Genomic DNA, 24,401 nt, shown 5'->3' with positions numbered 1-24,401 from the left:
CAAGTATTTGATGGCAATTGTCTCAAATCAACACACTAAGCAAAGAATTTCTGGGATAAGGAATAAAGAAGGAGATTGGTGTACAGAAAAAAAGGAAATAATAAGGGAATTTAGAGAATATTATGAGTTATTATATAGATCTGAATATAATAAGGAAAGAAAGGAAACGCAAAATTATTTGGACCAAATGGAACTCCCTAGACTCCCCGAAATGGAAAAACAAACCTTAGATGCTCCATTAACTAGAATAGAACTGAATAAAGCTCTAGATCAGATTAGGGATAATACAACATCTGGAAGCGATGGACTACCCTTTGAGGTATATAGAAGGTTTGGCGGAATTTTGATCCCGGCATTACATCGAGTGATTGAGACCAGCATGGTGACCGGGAAATTACCAGACTCAATGCGGGAAGCGGTTATAATATTGATCCTGAAAGAGGGAAAAGATAAAGAGGATATGGGGTCGTATAGACCCATATCGTTAATAAATACGGATATTAAGATTTTCGCCAAAGCATTAGCCATTAGATTACAGAGTAATATCACAGAGTTAATTCAGGAAGATCAGTGCGGGTTTATCCCGGGAAGAATGGCCCGACACAATATATATATATTATATAGAGTCCTTACGAATATAGATATGGTAAAATTACAGGGCGGGGAATCCCACTCCATCCTGTCTTTAGATGCCACTAAGGCTTTCGACAGGGTGGAGTGGGAGTTCTTGTGGGCAGTATTAGAAAAATGCGGCTTTGGGAAAACATATTTAGACATGATCCGACTGTTATACTCCGAACCTAAAGCAAGAGTGTCGATCAATGGGAAATTATAGGAGCAATTTTTGCTCTCAAGAGGCACCAGACAGGGATGCCCTCTCTCCCCCTTGCTGTTTGCTATGAGCATGGAACCTTTGGCTATTAAGATCAGAGAGGAGAAGGAGATTGGCGGGTTTGGTGCAAGGTGGAGAGAGGACAATATATCCTTATATGCAGACTATATCCTGCTTTTTTTGGAAAAACAGTCGGATCTGACCGGAGTGATGGAGATTATCAAGGAATATGGGAGTTTCTCAGGGTTAGAAATAAACTGGTCCAAATCAGTACTTCTTCCATTGGGGGAGAATAATACATTCATAGAAAAACTAAATAAAAATATTTAAAAAAGATGAGCACTTTAAATACTTAGGTATACAAATCTCAGGTAAATTAGAAGATTATAAATTAAACCTAGAACCCTTAATAAAGAACATGGAAAAGAAAATTAAAATATGGAGCGACTTCAAAATTTCTAAAGCAGACAGAATGATATTAATTAAAACTATTATGTTGTCGAAAATATTATACGTATTTAGTGCTTCACCCATTTGGTGTGGTGAAATTTTTTTTAAAGAATGCTGTCAATCTTCAATGCTTTGATATGGGGCCGAAGAAGGGTGAGGATTAAGATAGAATATTTATGTTTACCCAGAAGAGAAGGGGGAATGGCGTTTCCAGACGTGAAAAAGTATTTTTTAGCTGCCCAATTATACTTTATTAGGGACTGGAAGAGATCGCATATGATTGAGTATTTGATGGAACGATGTAGAGGATCATATGATGATATTTACCAGTTACTGGAGTCAGGGCAATTAGAAGAGAAAGGATGGAAAAACTGTATAACAATAGCTGCCTTGAAAAGAACGTGGAAAATGGTAAAAAGGGAGGTGGGAATAACTGGGATATTGGATATAGCCCTCATTTGGAATAATAAAAACACAGTAGAGGAAATAAATAGATTAGAATTTCGAACACTAGCACAATGGGGGGTGAATAAAATAGGGGATATATATAAGGAAGGGAAGATTAAAACATGGTTTGAATATATGAGATTAAGAGGTATAGTAAAAGACACGGTAGATAAGGGGAAGAAAGTAGAAATAGTAAAAGGTAGTTTTTTTGATAAGATGGTGAATACAGAGATGGGGGGAAAAAAAAAAGAAAGCATTTTTATAAAATATTGTATTTCTTTTTTTTGTAATATGTGGTGGTAATAAAAAAAAATTAAGAAAAAAAAATGGGAACCGTACAGAACCATATGTGTGTACAGCTGCATCCAGTTTGCACCATCCGATTTTTAAATAGAAGTAATTTACAAGTCTCTATAAAACTTTCTGGCACCAGTTGATTTACCCCCCCCCCCCCGGAGTACCCCTTTAACCCCTTAAGCACCATGGACGTACTGGTACGTCCTTGGTCCTGCTCCGGTGATATAACGCGGGGTTACACTGTAACCCCGCATCATATCACGGCGGGCCCGGCGTCATAGTGATGCCGGGACCAGCCACTAATAGCGCGCAGCGCCGATCGCGGCGCTGCACGCTATTAACCCTTTAGCCGCGCGCTCAGAGCTGAGCCGCGCGGCTAAAAGCGAAAGTGAAAGTTGCCGGTTAACTCAGTGGGCTGTACGGGATAGCCGCGGCAAAATCGCGGCATCCCGAACAGCTTACAGGACAGCGGGAGGGCCCATACCTGCCTCCTCGCTGTCAGATCGCCGAATGACTGCTCAGTGCCTGAGATCCAGGCATGAGCAGTCAAGCGGCAGAATCATCGATCACTGGTTTCCTATGAGAAACCAGTGATCAATGTAAAAGATCAGTGTGTGCAGTGCTATAGGTCCCTATGGGAACTATAACACTGCAAATAAAAAAGTGAAAAAAAAAAGTGAATGAATATCATTTAACCCCTCCCCTATTAAAAGTTTGAATCACCCCCCTTTTCCCATAAAAAAAAAAAAAGTGTAAATAAAAATAAACATATATGGTATCACCGCCTGCGGAAATGTCCGAATTATAAAAATATATCATTAATTAAACCGCTCGGTCAATGGCGTGCATGCAAAAAAATTCCAAAATAGTGCATTTTTGGTCACTTTTTATATCATTTAAAAATGAATAAAAAGCAATCAATAAGTCCTATCAATGCAAAAACGGTACCGTTAAAAACTTCAGATCACGGCGCAAAAAATTAGCCCTCATACCGCCCCATACACGGAAAAATAAAAAAGTTATAGGGGTCAGAAGATGACAATTTTAAACATATTAATTTTCCTGCATGTAGTTATGATTTTTTCCAGAAGTAATACTAAATCAAACCTATATAAGTAGGGTATCATTTTAATCGTATGGACCTACAGAATAAATATCAGGTGTAATTTTTACCAAAAAATGTACTACGTAGAAACGGAAGCCCCCAAAACTTACAAAACTGCGTTTTTTTTTCAATTTTGTCGCACAATGATTTTTTTTTCCATTTCACCGTAGATTTTTGAGCAGAATGACTGACGTCATTACAAAGTAGAATTGGTGGCGCAAAAAATAAGCAATCATATGGATTTTTAGGTGAAAAATTGAAAGAGTTATGATTTTTTAAAGGCAAGGAGCAAAAAACGAAAATGCAAAAACGGAAAAAACCCGGGTCCTTAAGGGGTTAAGTGATCTTTTTCCATAAAACAATATATTAATCAGCTCAGTTCCTCCTGCCCCACAACATGATGCTGGCTAATCAGACTGCAAATTCAGTGTGACAGGTTCCTTTATTAGGAAATAAATGTATAAAACACCTCCCTTGCCAATGACCTGCATCTTTTTTTTGTATAGCGTCCAAACGCTTACATAACCATATTTATATACTGTTGGAACACAAAAAAATTCCTGTACAATCATAAACTACCTGCACAGTCCTGACTGGCAAAATATCTCCTCTGCTGTGATGTTCATCACGTGATAAAGATACTGTAAATAGCTATGAAACTGGTTTTCACATAGATTTAAATGGTTCACAGTGACCTTAAAGGGGTATTCCGGGCAAAAACATTTTATCCCCTATCCAAAAGGAAAGGGAACAAGATGTCTGATCGCGGGGGGCCTGCTGCTGAGACCCCCCGCGATCTCCCTGCAGCACCCGCATTCTATGCGGATGCTGAATCTCCAGTTTTGGAAACCTCCGGGTTTCCGGGACTGGGGATGTGTTGTCACGCCACGTCCCCTACATTCATGTCTATGGGAGGGGGTGTGACGGCCATCACGCCCTCTCCCATAGACATGAATGGAGGGGGCATGGCGTGACGTCACGTCCACAGTCCCAGAAATCCGGAGGTTTCCGAAACTGGAGATTAAGCACCCGCATTCCAGGCAGGGAGATCGCAGGGGATCTCAGCAGCGGGCCCCCCGCGATCAGACACCTTATCCCCTTTCCTTTGGATAGGGGATACATTTTTTTTGCCTGGAATACCCCTTTAAGAGACAGCTTGTGCTGAATGATGTTATACTTCAGAAATATTTTGTCTGGATTTCTCAGAAAATAGATTTTGTGTAATTTGTCAAATATACAAAAAAAAAAAACCTGGAACGCCTCTATTTGATTAAACCATAATGAACATCTGAAGCCAAATCCGCATTACAGCAGCTGGAAAGAAATCATTATCCAGCTAGGAAACCTTTGTTGTTGTTGAGTGGTTGTTTCTGCAGCTGTAGGCTCAGTTCACATCAGATGGTTTTTGTGTTCGAGAGAGAGAGAAAAAAGACTAAGAATGAGAGAAAAAGAACAGCATAAGTTTTACTGTGCCTGGTGGTGTTACATTAGTAATGCGTTACGAGATGGTACAAAAAATAGGGGCCGAGTGTCTAAAGTCTAGATACTGATCATACATGTATCCTAACAGAAAATTCGGAGTTAACAGAAGAGGGTGTCCAGTCCTGCATTCCACAAAGAGCCTATGGATATGGGAATGTGCAGTGTGCTATGCTTATATTCTCCTGTGATAGTACTGAAGGAATAATAACACTTTGTAATAGATGTATCTGGTCCTGGCAAAAGGGCCGATTTGTCCTGTGTTTGGCTAGTTCATCCTTCAATGCTGTGAATGGCCATGCAGGACGCTTGGATAATAATCCAATTACATCCGGCCTAAGTGTCCACACCCTCATCAGGTGGGCTAGATTACTTCATTAAGTTTCACTTATTGTCTATGTTAGAGGTTTTGAGGTTTCTATCAACACTATTTTCCTGTTTTGTTTCACTTTAATTCTGTGCATTCTTTGACTTTGGCATGTGAACTGACTTTCCTTAGCTTTCTGATTCTGCACTGCGCTGTTCTCTAGGTTTTTGACTCAGCTCTCTTATCTTGATGTTTGTTCCCTGCTTTGGTATTGCTCCTTGTTCTGTGCCTCTTTAACCCATTGTGCCCTGACCTGCTTCCTGATGTCTGTACAACGTTTGTTATATTGTATATAACTTTGTTATGCACAGCACTTAAGTAGGGTAGGGACTGGCATAATGGTTCAGATCATCCTATTAAGGAAGTGGGCACCCCAAAAGGCAAGGACAGGGGTTTGGGCAAGCTCAGGGACGAATTTATCCCTGTCTGATGTGACACACTTACTGCCATGTTTCCCCACACACCTTTCCAATAAGCAGGGACTGTCAAAAGTGGAGAGCTATCTTAAAGGACTAGTCCAGTGTTGGAAAACATCGCCTCTCCTAAGGATAGGGGATAAGTTTCAGCTGGGACCCCCGCAATCTCTTGTATGGGGCCCCAGCTCTCCAGCCACTACTCCACTACTGTCCACCACTGCCTGAAGCGGCAGCCGACACGCCTCCTCAATACAGCCCTATGGCATAACCGGAGATTGCAGAAGGCAGCACTCTGGCACTCCCATAGAGTTGTATTGAGGGGACGTGTCAGCCACCGATCCAGGGTTCCACCCCGATGCTTTTGTTTAGTTACCTTGATGCCATTCTGTATCACCTCTTCTGATGAATCCCCTGCAGACTCAATGATTGGCTGCAAAGGGTTTGGAACGCCATATCTTCTAGGTAAGTAAATAAAAGCACTTGAGTATTACGGACCACAGACACTGGACCAGGAGAGTGAAGTGTGGCATAGTTAGTTATATTACACATCTTGCTGCCGGATGCTTACTTTGTAAAAAAAATTGACAAAACCTTTTACTGAATTGAGACTTAAGAAACTCAAACTTATAAAGAATAATAACAACAACATAAAGATTAATAAATATTTCAAGGGTAATGGACATGGCCCTATATGTCATGTGTATAATATAATAAAATGTAAAATATTGAAATTCTACTCCGCTGCTTGAACAAGGGCAAAATGCGCCAGGATGTGATGCTGAACAGAAAGAGAGAGAGAATACCATTAAGTGATCAAGCTTGATGGTATCTTGACGAAGATGAGTTTAAGTGTGAATCCACATAAGAAAAGGAAAATTAAGTTGAGTTATCTGAATGAATTTAAACCAGTATTGATATCTGTATCAGTTGTTCTTATGGACAAGCAGGGCACAGTCAAGCCAGCAGCAGCCATCTACATGTCCTGATGCACAACTTATCGTTCCTCAGCACAGATGGGCTGTGACAGCAGAGGACCAGTTCAAGTGTCATTGTTGTCTAAGGTAAACTGTGGGGAAAGAGAACACATACATTGGACCACTAAGCATTGGAAAAACATTGCCTGGCCACATGAATCCAGGTCGGAAGGAAGCGTTAAAGACCTTTAAACATCGAAACACAATGTTCAATCTTTGATTATAGTGGGTTCTACATAGCAACATTAGAAAGCGATGCAGGACACATCTCAGCATAATAGAACAAGAAACATAACCCTTTCTAATGTGCAGTTATGTCAATAGACCAAATAAATATATTACAAACCCTGAGCGTAAATTATAGACGAATAATATTTAAGAATAGAATTTTAATGGTTATCATGGCATGCTCAACACATATCTGATGACTCTGACTTATCCAATGTATAGACACCTGATATAATTATAGATGAACCATTCCAATCTGTTGTCAGGAGACAGTCAGGAGGCCCCCATAAACATTACATTGTTGGTCTATACCAATTGACAGTTGGACCAGCCTTGGTATAACTAACTGCAGTTTTGCAGTTAAATGCTAATGGCAGGGTCATAATCTGGCACAAGCAGCATGATTGGGTGAACCCTTTTTATCAGATATCATTAATTTAGGTTAATAGAGGTGGTGTAATGGTCATGACCCAAAACCTGTGGGTAGACATTTGGACAGTAGGGCTTATCTAAACATTGTGGTTTACCAAGTTAATTTCTTCATAGCAACCTTTTACCCTATGGCAAAAGGGCACCTTCAGCAGGACTATGGACAAAGTCTAAAGGGACATACAGTGGTATACTGGCTCCAGGAACATGACAGTGACTTGTCCTTGTTTTCCTGGTCGTGTTTTCCCAGGAGAAGGATAGGTATTACTTTTCCTTACTCCCTGGTGCTCCACGTCTGTCCTCCATCTCGGTATCGTCTCACAAGTATAACTTCAAAGACAGGGGCAGGTACTTTATCATGATCATCACTGGCATGCAGTGGCCAAGGATTGCACAATTTTGCCCTAAAATCAGCAAAATTGTGCAGCCATTTGCCACTCCATGAGTACCGCCGGCTGAGATAATACCGCGGCGGAAGTAGATCGCTAAAGAGCAAAGAAAGGTGATACCTGTCTTGCTCCCCTGTAATCCTAAATTGCATCTCTGGGTTGAGGAAGACTAATCTGTTTAGAGCATATAAGTACTTCCATCTAATGTGCATAACTGTAAGACTCTATCCTGTCTGCACGGTCCAATATTCCTTCAGAATGACTTAAGCATGTAACGGAATCTACATCATGAGAAACTGCTTTGGTAATGAAGGCCAAGTTCTTTACTAGAGGGATGGCTCTAATACATTGCTTGTAAGATTTGGGGCACTAAATATTTATAGTCTACTAGTTTACATTTCATCCTGAAGACGCGAGTTACACTTGGTTTTTCTACTACAGTCCAATCTCTTGGCTACAGACGGAGAGAACAGACCCACGGCAGTTTATTTTACACATACACACATTATAAATGAAATGGTAGGAAGCGTTAAAGCATAAAGCAAAGCACTGTTTTACAGGAGACCTTTGACATCGAAAAGACAGTGTTCTATCTTTAATGATAGCGCAATCTACAATGCAAATTTAGGAAGAGGTACAGCACTCATCTCAGCATAATATCACAAGAAACATAACCTCCCTTTCTAATGCGCAGTCACGTCAATACCAAGCACATTAAATTACATACCCTGAACGTAAATTACGACCAGTAATGTATCAAGATAGAATTCAACTGGGTATCTAAGCATGCTCAAAACATATCTGATGACTCTGGCTTAGGGGACAATACATACTGGATAATGTAAGGGATAGTCAGGTGGCCCCCATACACATTAGATTGTTGGTCGATACCATTCGACAGTTGTGTCAACTTTGGTATAACTTTAACTGCAGTGGACATGATATGAGTGACAATGTATATCACTGAGCTGCATCTCCTCTTTAAAGTGTATTGTCCGTGATCAATGCTCTTTCTAAAGAACCTTCTGCAAACTCTACAAGCCAACAGAGGAACAGCAACCCACAAGACAGAGAGAACCACCATGTCTGTATAATGAAGGCACATAGAGACATGGGCACAGAATAATGCAGGCACATGGAGGCACGAGCACAGTATAATGGAGACACAGGCACAGTATAATAGAGACATGGGCACAGTATAATGCAGGCACATGGAGGCACGAGCACAGTATAATGGAGACACAGGCACAGTATAATAGAGACACGGGCACAGTATAATGCAGGCACATGGAGGCACGAGCACAGTATAATGGAGACACAGGTACAGTATAATAGAGACACGGGCACAGTATAATGCAGGCACATGGAGGAACGAGCACAGCATAATGGAGACACAGGCACAGTATAATAGAGACACGGGCACAGTATAATGCAGGCACATGGAGGCACGAGCACAGTATAATAGAGACACAGGCACAGTATAATAGAGACACGGGCACAGTATAATGCAGGCACATGGAGGCACGAGCACAGTATAATGGAGACACAGGCACAGTATAATGAATGGTTTGGTAAATGGAGCAGATTAGGCAAAGAGCAAGAGGCCTGAGGAGATAGGGAGAGAATATGGAGTATGAAGAAGAATATAAAGAAAACAATATAAATAAAAAATGACAGTAGTTATATCAATTACAAACATGCTACTAATATAGAAGAACCGGAGGGGAGGCAACAAGCCAACAAGGGGTGCTCTGAGAAGAAAAGATTAGGAACCACTGAACTATAAATTGTCATGAAGTAGTTCTATTGAACACCATGGGGGACATTTATCAAAGCATTTAGTAGATTTTTTTTTGCTTAAAATTGTTGCAAAAAAGTTGCAAGTGCGCCTACTCTCTTTTTTCTGCGACTTTTTGTTTGTGCAGTGTCCTAAACAAAAAAAAATGATCTTGCTTACCAAAGCAAAAAGTGATTTTTGACTTGCAGTGGTCAGAGATTTATCAAGTGCGAAAGTCGCAAAAAAGTTGCATGGCATGAAAAAACCTACAAAATTTACTCCAGCTCAGACATGGAGCAGAAAAAGCCACTACCAAAGCAAAAAAATAAATAAAATAAAAATTTCTTATGTGAAAGAAATTTATCAACAGGCTGAAAGCAGTTGATAAATAAGTTGCAAGTAAGCAAAAAAAATTGTAAGATGAAAAGAGTTAAAAAAAAGGAATACATAAGCAAACATTGATAAATGTCCCTCATCTGTATATAAAATATCAGTGCCTACAATTTCAGTATGGCAGAATGAGCATTTTAACTTTGCTATCTGTGTCTATAATAAATTTCTAACTCCAAGACAAGATAGCCTTTTCTACATACTACTGTATTTTTTTTTTTGTATATTATAAACCAGCTGTAGTCAACTAGTGACTATGCTTGGTCCATTTAAAGAGGTATTCCAGGAAAAAACTTTTTTTTTTTTTTAAGATCAACTGGCTCCAGAAAGTTAAACAGATTTGTAAATTACATCTATTAAAAAATGTTTAATCCTTTCAGTACTTATGAGCTGCTGAAGTTGAGTTGTTCTTATCTGTCTGGAAACCGTGCTCTCTGCTGACATCTCTGCTTGTCTCAGGAACTGCACAGAGTAAAAGAGGTTTGCTATGGGAATTTGCTTCTACTCTGGACAGCTCCAGAGACACGTGTCATCAGAGAGCACTTAGACAGAAAAGAACAACTCATCTTCAGCAGCTCATAAGTACTGAAAGGATTAAGATTTTTTTTTATAGAAGTAATTTACAAATCTTTTTAACTTTCTGGAGCCAGTTGATATATATATAAAAAAAAAGATTTTTTCCTGGATAACCCCTTTAATGCATCTACATGTTTATTTTGCAATACAAATGTATAGGGGCAGGAAATGGACCAAACATAGTCTGTGGTGTCCCGGTACCGCATCGTATACGGTACCTATGTATGTGTGGGTCCCCATAGCCAGAGTCCCTAGGACGTAGGGATCCCTGTAATGTAGTTTGCCCCTTGTCGCCTCTATTCCAACTAATATACTAATAATTTATTTAAAGTTAATGTAAATAGGGTAATATAGATGTAAATAAATAGTTAATTACCTGTTCCATAGCATTGCAGGACCTGCGGGTCACGTGACTAGGTAAACTCTATGGTATTCTGCTTAAGGACCTTTGGAGGCCATGTGATATAAGCAATCCCATTACTCTCTAATGGTGAGTGACAGATGTTCGGACCAATCGGATTCGCTCCGCCCCCTGCCCATATAAGGGAGCGGCGGCCATGTTTTCGCTCTCTTGTTCCTGGGCTGTGAAACGAGAAGGACCTGTACCGCAGCCAACGCAGTGAGTTAGGCCCGAGCCTTGCTGCAATGGCTGAATCATTCAAAATATAGAGTGTATCAATTCCCAGACACTCTGCAGCATCGCCGGACCTAATAATACCCCTAAGTCCGGACGGATCTGCAAATATCTACCCTAAATTCAGAGACTGTTTAAATAGCAAGGTTCGCAACTACTGTCAGTCACTAAGCGATTTAAGGACTGTTTGTACAAGACTGTTACTGTGCCTTGGATGTATCGCAAGCACTTAAGTAAAGTTGTTCAAGTTCAATCTCCTTGTGGACCTTCAGTCATTTCATGCACCTATCGTTACTGGGAAGGGCAGCGATAGGCCGGAGCATTGACTCAGCATACCAGCCCTCAGCCTGGCGTCACGAACTATAAGGTTAACATTAACCCCTTATATACCGATACCATACCACCTCTACCATACACCCCCCAAGGGCTACCACAAGTCACTAGCTGAACTCTGTAGACTGTAAGCCATGGCATAGCATTGACATGTCTCTGTTATATATCAGCAGTGTGCCTTTACAACTATATGATATACTGTAAATCCAGCATAAACATGTTTTGTTAGGAATAAGATGACATTTTTTATATAAAACAAACTATTATATTTTATTATCTCTATGAACTTCTAAAATAGATGCCTTAAACTATATGTCAGATGTTAAATATAGACATAGTGATGGTATTTACTAGAAATTCATGTGAAGCAGGCTGCAGAGGTCATTGATGGCTTTAGAAATGGAAGAAAAATGTAAAATGACACGATGTCTTTTTCTTTTACAGCTGCTTCATGACATTGTGCAGTATTGCAACAACCAAGTAAAACAAGATTGTCATAAAGACCTGAACACAATATTTACAGTGTGAATTCAAACAGAGAAAACAGACATGGTCGCACATCCACAACATGCACAATGATCTAATGCTTCTCAGCAACATTTATTAAAACTAACAGTTCGTTTGTGTACTTTATGATCATGAAGTGCAAGCCCACTAGCCACTAGACTGCATAAGTGTTTTCTCCTTACATTCTTCCAGCCCTCTGGCAGGGAGCACATGGTAAGTGTTCACACTGGTGTGGTGCTCTGTGGCGGCCATTGTTTCTGTCATGCTTTGTCTGTGGGGTGGTGCAGCCCAAAGCCATGGGCTTGGTCGGGCAGCAGTGGGGCTGCCTGGCCACTGGGTCGTTCCCCCTGTGGGGCATGGGACTCACTCTGACTAGGTGACCTTGACGTGGTGAGTGGGCTTGTACTTTTTGATCAAAATGTATACTAACAAGCTGTTAGTTTTTAAATTATGCTGAAAAGCAAGTAGATCAAATTACAAATGGTGGATGTGCGGCTGTGTTTCTCTATTTGTGTTTTACAGTATAATCCTGGCCCTAGTCTTCCAATTCACTCAAGGACACTATGCGCTGGGTCTTTCCCTTCTCCCTACAGTTGAACATTTTCACAGTAGTAACTAAATAAGTGACATCTGCAATGTGTAGTAGGCAGGGACAGTTTTAGTGTGGCCCTGAGCAAAAATGATAAATGGGGCCCTCAGATTGCGAGGACTGTCACTACAACATGAGAAACGTAATAACTCCATCCTGGATGAATTTGTGGCTGCAGTAATTTGGGGGTCCCCATTTAGAGCAAATCAGCTCAGCTCCCCCTTTGCAAGAACAAAGTGCACGGACAGCTGTGGAGCAACAGCAACTTGTAAGGACACACGTAGAGAAATCCAGCACAAAACAGCATCATAAAATGTATGGTGGCAGGAAACCACAGGGTCACAGAAAGTCATACATTTTATGATGCTGTTTTAAGGGTTTAATAAACAACCTAAAGAGCAAGAACTGATTTGTGCTGAATTTCTCTACGTGACCACATTTACTTACAATAGCCGAGATTCAGGCGACATGGCGATCTTTGACTGTGCGACCCATTTTTGCCATGTAGCCCTAACCTAATACGGTCTCCTTGTTCTTGTAATAGTCACCACACACAGATAAACTGTGATCTTCTCAATACTGCCTATCAGTAATAGCGCCCACATATACTATAAGGCTATGTTCACAGACGAAATGTCCGCATGGAGAATCTCCGTGTTGATATTCCACGAACTGGGGGACACCGGCATACTATACCGGCGCTAGGACTGCACAGTAATGTGCCATCTCATAGGCAGCTATGCATTCTGTGTGGACTCTGCACAAAGAATTACTGTGTGGACTCTGCACAAAGTGTTCAGAATATGGAATTTCCGTGCCGGAAACATCTGGCTAGGAAATTCTGCCGTGTACACAGAGCAGCAGAATCCTGTTGAATTCAACGGGCCCACAAATCCAGCGCAAAACAGCATCATAAAATGTATGGTTGCAGGAAATCACAGGATCACAGAAAGCCATACATTTAAAGGGTAGGGTCACACGTAACAGATCCACAGCGTATTTCACGCTGCGGATCACTGGTGATCCAACCCATTTATGCCTCCAGCTGTTACACTGCCACTATGAGCAGCCACACAGGGGGCCTGCGAGTCACTGAGTCCCCTCTGACACCGCAGAGCAGCCGCAATGTCTGGCAGGGGAAGGGGGGGGCAACAGCTGGAGGCACAAAATGGGTTGGGTCACCGGCAGATCCACAGTGTGAAATACGCTGTGGATCCGTTATGTGTGAGCCTACCCTAACAGTGATCTTCTCAGAGCTGCCTGTCAGTAATAGTGCCCACATATACTATAACAGTGATCTTCTCAGAGCTGCCTGTCAGTAATAGTGCCCACATATACTACAACACTGATCTTCTCAGTTCTGCCTGTCAGTAATAGCGCCCACATATACTATAACAGTGATCTTCTCAGTGCTGCCTGTCAGTAATAGTGCCCACACATACTATAACAGTGATCTTCTCAGTGCTGCCTGTCAGTAATAGTGCCCACATATACTATAACAGTGATCTTCTCAGTGCTGCCTGTCAGTAATAGTGCCCACATATACTATAACAGTGATCTTCTCAGTGCTGCCTGTCAGTAATAGTGCCCACATATACTATAACAGTGATCTTCTCAGTGCTGCCTGTCGGTAATAGTGCCCACATATACTATAACAGTGATCTTCTCAGTGCTGCCTGTCAGTAATAGTGCCCACATATACTATAACAGTGATCTTCTCAGTGCTGCCTGTCAGTAATAGTGCCCACATATACTATAACAGTGATCTTCTCAGTGCTGCCTGTCAGTAATAGTGCCCATATATACTATAACCGTGATCTTCTCAGTGCTGCCTGTCAGTAATAGTGCTCATTTTATTCTTTACACAGTAATAGTTTTCCTCTTAATGCCCCACACTGTACAAATGACCCATTTGTGCTCCTTAATGTGTACCTTCATGCTGCATGCTCCTTACTACAGATCATGGCGCAAAAAAACGACCCTCATGCAGCCCTGTATATGGAAAAATGACAAAGTTATAGTGGTCAGAATAGGGCGATTTTAAACAAACTTATTTTGTTAAAAAGTCTAAGTTTTTTAACCCCTTAAGGACCCATTTTCACCTTAAGGACTCCTTTCGTTTTTGCATTTTAGTTTAGTTTAGTCTTCCCTTCTGAAAATCATTACGCTTTCAATTTTGCACCTACAGACCCATATAAGGTCTTGTCTTTTGCGTCACCAATTGTACTTTGTAATGACATCACTTATATTATAATATAATCTGCGGCAAAACCCAAAAAAATTTTTGTGGGGTTAAAAAAAAAAAAAAGCAATTTTTCACGTTTCTACACAGTGCACTTTTTGGTAAAAATGACACCTTATCTTTATTCTGTAGATGACGGTTTAGCTAACCTTATATTTTAATAGTTCCGACATTTACGCATGTGACGATACCACATATAATTATTTTTATTCTTAAAATGGGAAAAGGGGGAGGAGGTGATTTAAACTTAATAGGGAAGGGGATCTACGGTTTTAAACAACAGCAGTGTTCTCATCCAGTTGGCCCTGTAGTACTGCAGGCACAGGGCCATATACAGACCTCCAGCTGGAGGCCCATTTATAGAAACAAGAGTGGCAACAGCTGCTGGGCTTTTAACTATTTTCCCTCACAAGTTTGACAGTTTTAAACAATTTAATAAAAGTGACGTTTTAAAGGGATGGTGCACTTTAAAGGGGTTTTGCACCCCCATCTGGAATTTATTCTAGGTGTGGGGTTTGGATTTTTTGTCCCTTTTGGATGGGGGCCCTGGGCAACTGCCCAGGTTGCCCTGCCCTAACGCCAACCCTGGTAATTGGTTTCTATTGACATCCAGCCTGGAATTCATTTAACAAGGGGACTGCCCTGAAAGCCAAAGAACCCTTATAACATCAACAAATTGTACCGGATATATCCACAGCTTTGATTGCTGTTTACATTGGCTAAAACACTGACTAAAGAAAAAAAAAAAACAGCATTATATGTATCATAGATGTTGTTTTTATTAGTGGTAGAAAGAAAAGGAACCAGGCAGTTACTTTAATAAATAAAGTTACTTTAATAATAAATACATACAATATGATTATATGCATTCTAAATATTATACAACATATTGTATAAATACCATATCGGGATGATGCAACTCAAGGACGAAGCTATACACATAAAGTTTTAAAATGAGAACTCATGTCTGTTGCATGGTGATAATGTGATAATATTCTTATTTTCAATCCTGAGCAGAATAATCCAAATACAGGATTTACTTTGTGTGTGAATTCCAGTAAGCAATAGTAAGCAATGTATAGATAGAAATCAATAAACTAACAGTGTAGGTAACAGAAATAAGTTTTCTTCATTAACTTCTGTGTGATTTTTGGGTGAAAATGTTGTGCAGTGGTTCGGCTGACTGAGATGTTCTGTCACAAATATTGAGCATACTCCTCTAACAACCATCCAGAAGAATCAGCTCTCTTAGGCTAGGATTTCAGCTCTCTTAGGCTAGAGTCATCAGAAAGCAGTTAGACAGAAAACAGCAACTCAACTTCAGAAGCTAATAACTATTGGAAGGATTAAGATTTTTTAATAGAAGTAATTTACAAATCTGTTTAACTTTCCGGAGTCTGTTGATATATAAAAAAAAAGTTTTGGCCTGGAATACCCCTTTAAATAAATATTGATGTTTTTCGCATAGAGGTCTATAGGAGGCAATATCAAAAATGCCATATGGATTTAGCATTGGCATTTTTTTTCTGGCGTCCCCCTCCCAATTCTTCAAGGAAAATCCTTGAGTCACATGGCTTGTCATGAGAGAAATGTATGGTATAAAATGGCAAAGAAAAAATGCCAATACTAAAACCCACTATTTTTGACAAAAAAAAGTCCCAAAAACTGGGAGTTCAAAATGACAGGGCATTATTTGTGGGGGTTTTTCAGGTAAAAAAATTGCACAAAAAAAAATAAAATAAAAAGTGGAAACCTAGGGGGGAGAGTGCAGAGGAAAAGTGGTGCAGTTGCCCATAGCGACCAGATTGCTTCTTTTCTTTTTCACAGGCCTCTTTAAAAATTAAAGAAGTGATCTGATTGGTTGCTATGGGCAACTGCTCCACTCTCTCTCTTTGCACAGGTTTTGATAAATCACCTCCATAGACTCAAAAAAGGCTCATTTTACAAAGCAAAAGTAGTCTTACATTTTAGAAGGGTTTTTTGCATTGTTTTTTTTAGGCATTTTTTGTCTGTTTTTTTTTTTTTTTTTTTGTTAGGCTGCTGCCAATTTGAACACTGCCTTGGGGCTACAGCAAAAACATACATTTTGGGGGAGATTTATTAAAACCTGTGCAGAGGAAAAGTTATCCATAGCAACCAATCAGATCGCTTCTTTCATTTTGCACAGGCTCTTTTAATAATGAAAGAAGCGATCTGATTGGTTGTGATGGGCAACTTTTCCTCTGCACAAGTTTTCATAAATCTCCCCCTTTATGCCTTAAAATAAGGTCCGGAAAGCTGTGTGTGAACATAGCCTCACTTTTTTGGGGGATTTTTTACATCAAAATAGGGTGCCTTATGCATCTGTACTGAAGGCTGTCGGGGGTCGCACTTCTATGCTGGAGAATGGCAGCCATATGGTAGAATAATACACTTTCCACCCGTTGTGGCAAATAGAGGAAGCTCCTTATGGGTAGGGTCACACATACCGTATCTGTTTATCTGTTCCATCAATGGTCGGCAGAAGAATGAAAAAAACAAAGTTGGCGGATCTGCTACACCCTAGATAGCAATAGAACTCGATAGACCACATTGATTTTAATGGGGTCCATCCGGCATAGTGCCCGTCTTGGCTGGACAAAACAGTGCTGCATGTTGTGCTATTGAGTCAAGTATTTTGGATAGAGCCTGCAATGGAGGCACCCCACAGAGCCACTGACACACATGTGAATCTAGCCGTAGGAGCTGTGGAGATTATTTTTTTCTTTTGTACAAAGTTATTTTCTTGTAGTGATTGTAAATCTTATATTCTTACCAATCTGCCAAGACTAAAATACATAAAAAATCTAGTTGTGAGAACCATATTAATTATTGTGGCTTGAAGCCTTCCTCTTCCCAACTCGCCTAAATGTTTTTGTATTTTTTTTATAGGCTAGGGCTTCATAGCGACTTTGGTCATGTGACAGTTTAAAGAATCAACTTCATTTCTCAATTCCCCATATCCCATCTGTGGGAAGTGCTGGAGAAACAAGTCTGATCCCAGGAGGCTACACATTACAAATTACAGGATTTAGAGGATCTGCTGCGAACATCTTGGTGCCAGAGTCCATAGGACACCCTCACAGGTCTTGCTTCAGAGTCAGAGCTGATTTGGTGGCTCAGTGGGGACATACACATTATTAGGCTTTATATTATAGCTGACCAGTGTATCTTTTTATTATTAGTAGCAAATTCTGTATTTATTCTATTGAGAAAATTGGAAGAAAATGACCAGAAAGTGTCAATGTAATATTAAGCGGACATCATCAGCTGATTCATCACAAAATGCCAAATGTTACTTTACTAACTGCATATGAGCAGAACTTTCCTTCACTTAAACCAGGCATGCAATGAATTGAATATTGTACTGTAACACTAATGACAAACACACACACCCATATACCTACACATAAGTGTATATATAAAGTATGCAACATTTATAGATAGGCGGACATACTGTATGGTTTTGTTTATTAACAATGCCAGTTACATAGGCTTCAACAATATCCACGTCATGAGGACTTAAAGGGGTACTCCAGTGGAAAACGTTTTTTTTAAATCAACTGGTACCAGAAAGTTAAACAGATTTGTAAATTACTGCTATTAAAAAATCTTAATCCTTCCAGTACTTATTAGCTGCTGAATACTACAGAGGAAATTCATTTCTTTTTGGAACACAAAGCTCTCTGCTGACATCATGACCACAGTGCTCTCTGCTGACATCTCTGTCCATTTTAAGAACTGTCCAGAGTAGGAGAAAATCCCCATAGAAAACATATGCTGCTCTGGACAGTTCCTAAAATGGCCAGAGAGGTCAGCAGAGAGCACTGTGTTCCAAAAAGAAAATTATTTCCTCTGTAGTATTCAGCAGCTAATAAGTACTGGAAGGGTTAAGATTTTTTAATAGAAGTAATTTACAAATCTGCTTAACTTTCTGGCATCAGTTGATTAAAAAAAAAAAGTTTTCCACTGGAGTGCCCCTTTAAGTTAGCTTTTTAACCCCTAGAGGACCAATGACAATGTATGTTATGGCGCCCTGGGACTTACATTTACATCCTAAACATAAAAGGAGTGCAGGAGCTCTAACTTCAGGCTCTGCGGGTACTGGCTTCTAGCCCACTGATCGCTATTAACCCTTCAGATAGTTATCAACTGCATTTATAAGATGTAAAAAGAGTCATATCACAAATGGAAACCTACAGAGACCTTTATCTATTGGGGGCAATCCCCAGCCATCAATGATACTGTTCTGTCAAGTTCCGAATCCCTGCAAACTGACTGTGGCCATCCCACAAAGATCATCCTCACATTCTTGCCTTTTAAAGAAGAAGCTGAGCTGTTATCCTAGAAATATAAAATGCATAGATAAGTGAAGACGTCTGTGGAGCATGCGCCATTCCTTAACGTAAATCAAAATGTTTATCCTTGTCCTGTCAGGTGAGAGCAAACACCCTGTGTATCTTGTCAGAGTGTGTCACTGACTACATTGTGAGACACAAGACCTGGGGACACTTTAATGATGCTGAACAATGACAGAAGACCTGACACAGTAACAAACTGGTGACAATCTTGTGTGCGATAATTGTGCCATTCCACCTCTCCGGAATTCTCCAGTAAAGCTGCAGCCAATAAACCCCTCATTACTTGCCGTCTAATAACATGTTATGTATGACATGCTGTTATGTAGTCCAGGCCCTTTCCGGTTAAGCCAATGACTGTTTATTGTACAACCGCTGCTATATCATTAAAGTAAGACGCTCCAGGCGCCTAATTAGATCTAATGACCGCAGAAGAGGGGACGTTCAGCGCCAAATCTACCTACCACTTCCCATCTGCCTGTCTATACTTATACAGAACACTATTCCCTCTGTGAGGAAAGAAAAAAAAAAAAGCACACGCCTGGAAATCTACATAATACCGTATATACTAGAGTATAAGCCGAACCGAATATAAGCCGAGGCCCCTAATTTTACCACAAAAACCCAGGAAAAGTTATTGACTCGACTATAAGCCTAGGGTGGGAAATACATCATCCCCCCCATGTCATCATCCAGACCCCCCGTCATCATCTCCCCCCCCCTTCATCATCACCGCCTGTCAATCTCTTCATCAGTGGTCTTCAACCTGCAGACCTCCAGAGGTTTCAAAACTAGAACTCCCATCATGCCCGGACAGCCATCGGCTGTCTGGGCATGCTGGGTGTTGTAGTTTTGAAACCTCTGGAGGTCCGCAGGTTGAAGACCACTGCAGCCTTCCTCATCATCCAGCCCCCCCCCCTTTGTTTTGTACTCACCTCCCCTCGGTGGGACGTTAGGGTGAGCTGGTTCGGGCCATCTATGCAGCAGGGTACGTCCGGTGGGGATGGTTAGTCGTTGCGGGCTGTCCATTTTCACAGGGGGGGGCCTCTTCTCCGCGCTTCGGCCCCGGAGTAGTGACGTTGCCTTGACGACGATGCACAGGGACGTTGTGCCTGAACTTCCCTGTGCGGCATCGTCAAGGCAACATCACTACTCCGGGGCCGAAGCGCGGAGAAGAGGCCCCCCCGGTGAAGAAGGACAGCCCGCAACAACTAACCATCCCCACCGGACGGTCCCTGCAGCAAAGATGGCCCGGACTAGCTCACCCTAACGTGCCGCCGAGGGGAGGTGAGTACAAAACAAAAGAGGGGGGGCTGGATGATGACGAAGGCCGCAGTGGTCTTCAACCTGCGGACCTCCAGAGGTTTCAAAACCACAACACCCAGTTTTGCAACATCTGGAGGTCCGCAGGTTGAAGACCACTGATGAAGGCATTGACAGGCAGAGTTCACTCGAGTATAAGCCGAGGGGGGCGTTTTCAGCACGAAAAATCGTGCTGAAAAACTCGGCTTATACTCGAGTATATACGGTACCTTGAATTCTTCTCTGGTTTCAAGTGGTTACAAAATCCATTGTTCCCTTTCTTTGTTTTCTGGAACAGCTGGGTAAAGCTCCTTTCCCACTGCCATTAGTGCCCAGCAGTGTGACGGCCGTCATAAGATAGTGGGAGAAAAATTTCTTCTTGTTCAGTCTTTTTCTCCCGCCATCTTCTGGCGGAACAACGGCTGCAATAACGCACGTCAGAGAATCCCATTCAAGTGAATGGGATCCTCTGTGCCCGTTATGCCTCCTGTTGGCCTCCGTAACATTAACGGCTGTTAAAGGCAAAACATTTTTTTAAATAAATAGAGCCTCAACGGCTGATTGTGGCGGAGCCCAGGGGCAGTATGAAAGTAGCCTAAATTCTCTATTTGTGTTGTCAATCTAGGCTATATTCACACCTCGGAATGTCCGCACGTAAAATCTCAGTGCGGACATTGCTAGGACTGCATGGGAATGCGCAGTCTCATAGACTGCTATGCATTCCGTGCGAAGTCGGCAGAAAAAAAAATGGACAGGTTCATTCTTTCTGAGGACACGGAAATCTGAATTTCTGTGCCCAAAAAAAATCTGGTGCAAATGTGCTGTAGTTTTGGAAAGCTGGTTAAGGCTTTCGTGAGAATATATATTGATTTCAACAGGCTTGTCCATTCTTTCTGTGGATTCTACTCGGAAATGCATTGCCATCTATGAGATAACAGATTTCTGAGCGGTCCTAGCATCTGCCGAAACATTCAAATGTGTGGAATGTCCACCAGTGTTTTCCAGGTGGACATTCTGCACATTTTCGGGCGTGTGAATATGGCCTAAGGCTATGTTCACATGGCGGAATTTCCAAGTGTAATTCTGCAAGATGTACTGCACACTGTACTGAATGGGGATTTCACTGTCCCATTCACACGGCAAAAGTTCCGCGGTGGAAATTCTGCTTTGCGGAATCTACAAAAACATTGAACATGTCTTCAAATTTTGCTGTATTCCGTGGCGGAATCCCATTGAGTAAATTTCAGCAGAATTCACACCAAAATGTTGTAGAAATTGGAATAGCAGTCCTATTTTTTTTTCCACCTAGCTTTCCCAGGTTTTCCTGCTGAAAGAACAAATTTTAACAGTAAAACAGGGATACAGCCTAAGCTCCAGGATTACTGTATTACCATGAGAATCAAGGAGTCTGGGAAGGCTGGGTGGACAGTATCATGACCGCATAAATGTCTGTCACCTAGCTTTCCTATAGTTAAAAGACAGTATTCCCCAACCTGTGGGCCTCCAGCTGTTGCAAACCTACAATTTCCAGCATGCCCAGACAGCCGTTGGCTGTCTGGGCATGCTGGAAGTTGTAGTTTTGCAACAGCTGGAGGCACCCTGGTTGGGAAACACTGATATAAGGAATGGCTGAATTATGTTTTGTATATATATTTATGTTTAATTGTAAATGTTTATCAGTTTTACAATAACACAAAACATAAAAAACAGTGGGCAAAGTAAATAAGGATAAACTACATTAATCAGTGTTAAGCTTAAAAAAGTGTTATGTTATTATGCAAGAAAATGCTCTAAACACTATTTCCTATCCCGGTGTGACTTCTTTCACCAGTAAACGTCTATACTGGTTCCAGTCTAGAAGTAACAATATCGTCCTGCGAGGTAAGAGTAAGGACACGACTGAGGTGTGCAGAACATGCTCATCTTTGGTAAAGACATCTATTGCTATGGTTTTACTGCAATCCATCACTTTAACAACCACCCTGGCAACGAAATCCAAGAGTATTCAGTGGAAAGTTTAAGGTGATATATTACTTACGAGACTGTTCACTCTACCCACTCATATCCATGGGACTTTCCTCGCTGAAACAACATCGCATGCCAAGCCTTAAATCAAATAAATGGTGAAAGGGCGTGGAAACATATGGCGTTATATTGGTTAAACACTATTTATGTGATTTACGGTTCTGCTTTATACCACTGCCGTTCGGTAACTGAGACAACGATGGGTGGAACATATAGTGTTATGCACTGTATACACTGCTGCGGTCCATTAACACGGACACAGGGTCATGTCAATAGCATCATGGCTGCTTGCTTGACCAGCTGGCAGGGGAAATGGACAATACAAACTGTAAGGGGTTCGGGGGGAGAACCAGTTGTGATAGCCTGGGGGTGTAGGGTATATGGGGTGGTAATTAAAGGGTGCTATCTTAACCCTTTCTATTCGTTATGCCAGGGTGAGGGCTCATCTGCAATGCTTGTCCTACCGCCACCCTTCCCAAGAGTGATAAGGAGGTATGGAATAATTGAATGTCCACAACCGGAGAGTTTGCTGAAAACAATCGGAACTTTTACTGAAGATTTTATGCAAGCTTCATAACCGGAACAGTCTCTATACAGGCAAAGTCTCTTAGAGATTGACAGTGGTTGGGCCCTTAAGCGTTTTAGAGTCCGTAGACTGATATGCGCTGTTCCGCTGGATTTAGGGGATTTAGTTGAGGTCCAGCAGTCATGCTAGCTTTAGCGGGGATTTAGTTTAGAACTCACTGTTTAGTTTGAGGCTGAGGCCAGCAGGCTTCAGGCCTAGAGTGTCTTTGTAAGTTGCGCAGATCCGTCCTGATAGTCTGACATCCATGAGAGCAGCAACCCAAGAGAGCGATCATTGGCTACAGCTCCCTTATATGGGCAGGGGCTGGACTTAAACTAATTGGTCCAGTACTTCTGTCAATAATCTTTACAAAGGGTTATGGGTAATCATGTGACCTCCAAAGGTCCTCCAACATACCATAGAGGAATTAACATAGTCACATGACCGAAGGTCCTGCGACGCTACAAAGGTAAGCACACTAATATGCATTATATTAAATATACACATTATTAAATATGTACACATAAACATTATAAAATTAGAGAAAGAGGAGGCGACTAGGGGCTGTCCCACCTGGGGAACCCTACCTGAACGTAGTAACTCTGACTTTGGGAACCACCATACAAGGTACGGTATGCAATACGGTATCGGGACACCACATAGTTATCTGCTCAAGGTTCAAAGATACATAATTACATTGATGAGAAAGGAGGCAATCATTGATCCTTGTCCTTAGGCTGTTGTGTTCAGTTAGACCGATTTCCGATGAGTGTTATATGGCGGCATCCCTATTAGGCCATGAAGGATTTCCAGAATCTGGTAGAAAAATTCTGCTCGTAATTCTGCTCCAGCAGAGTCTGATAACTTTCAATTGGGTTCTGCTGCACCGTGCACACTGCGTAATTTTTATTCCAGCCTCTGCCAAAAGAATTGACATTTCAATTCTTCATGCAAAATCCACTTGCAAATTCTTTGCCGTCTATGGAGCGAACCTAGCACTGGCATCCTCTGCCCGCTGTTTGCCTCGTTTTCCGGGGGGATATTCTGACGTGTGAACATAGCCTTTGGCTGGGATATTACTTTTTTGGAATAAATGCCCATACTTGCTGTATGAATGTTTTTGGTGGCCAAAGATGTTGCTGCAAGATATGACCTGGGAGTCGATAGGGAAAGATGAAATGCCAGACCCACATGACTGTTTTTATTTTGCATTATTTTGCCCTTTTATGGCATTTTTAAGCTCAAGGGCAGATTTCCAAAATTGCAGAATGTTGATGATCTGGCTTTTTTTCAGAAAATTCTGGTTTTTCTCCTCCCATAGACAAAAAAAAAAAAAAGGGAAAAAAAGGGGTGAAAAGGGTATTATAATCTGGCTTATTTTTTTCTTTTGGATCCACCAATTCTTCAATAAAAAGTCCTTGAGTCGCATGAACAAAACCCATTTCTTTCACCTATACCGATTGCCTGTATCAGCCGCTTTTCATCTATTATTGGAACTCTATTGCTCCCCCAATTCAAAGGTTTAACCGGAGGCCTCCACACCACAGCATTCTGTATCTCTTGCACCTACGGCCAGCTTGGGCAGCGGCCGCCTCCGGAGCTAGAGGCACAGAAATTGATTACATCAAGGACGAGTCGCCACACTTTAAAGGGGTTATCCACCATAAGGTGA

The 24,401-nt window shown here is 41.3% G+C and overlaps 1 protein-coding gene across 2 annotated transcripts in view; it reads right to left on the bottom strand.

The window, feature by feature from the left end:
- TNFAIP8L3 (TNF alpha induced protein 8 like 3) overlaps positions 1-24,401 on the bottom strand; it is a 97,944-nt gene that overhangs the window by 59,436 nt on the left and 14,107 nt on the right. Inside the window, exon 2 of one of the 2 annotated variants that reach the window (XM_056572303.1) lies at positions 14,152-14,211. The exons of the other annotated variant lie outside the window; for it this stretch is intronic. Within the exon in view, the coding sequence (XP_056428278.1) occupies positions 14,152-14,164 (13 nt within the window). The 5' untranslated portion in view covers positions 14,165-14,211. The remainder of the gene's footprint in view (positions 1-14,151; positions 14,212-24,401) is intronic. 2 annotated transcript variants of the gene reach the window in all.

The sequence above is a fragment of the Hyla sarda genome, chromosome 4 (assembly GCF_029499605.1).
Source record: "Hyla sarda isolate aHylSar1 chromosome 4, aHylSar1.hap1, whole genome shotgun sequence".
NCBI lineage: Eukaryota > Metazoa > Chordata > Amphibia > Anura > Hylidae > Hyla > Hyla sarda.
This window is presented reverse-complemented; position numbering and strand designations above follow the sequence as displayed.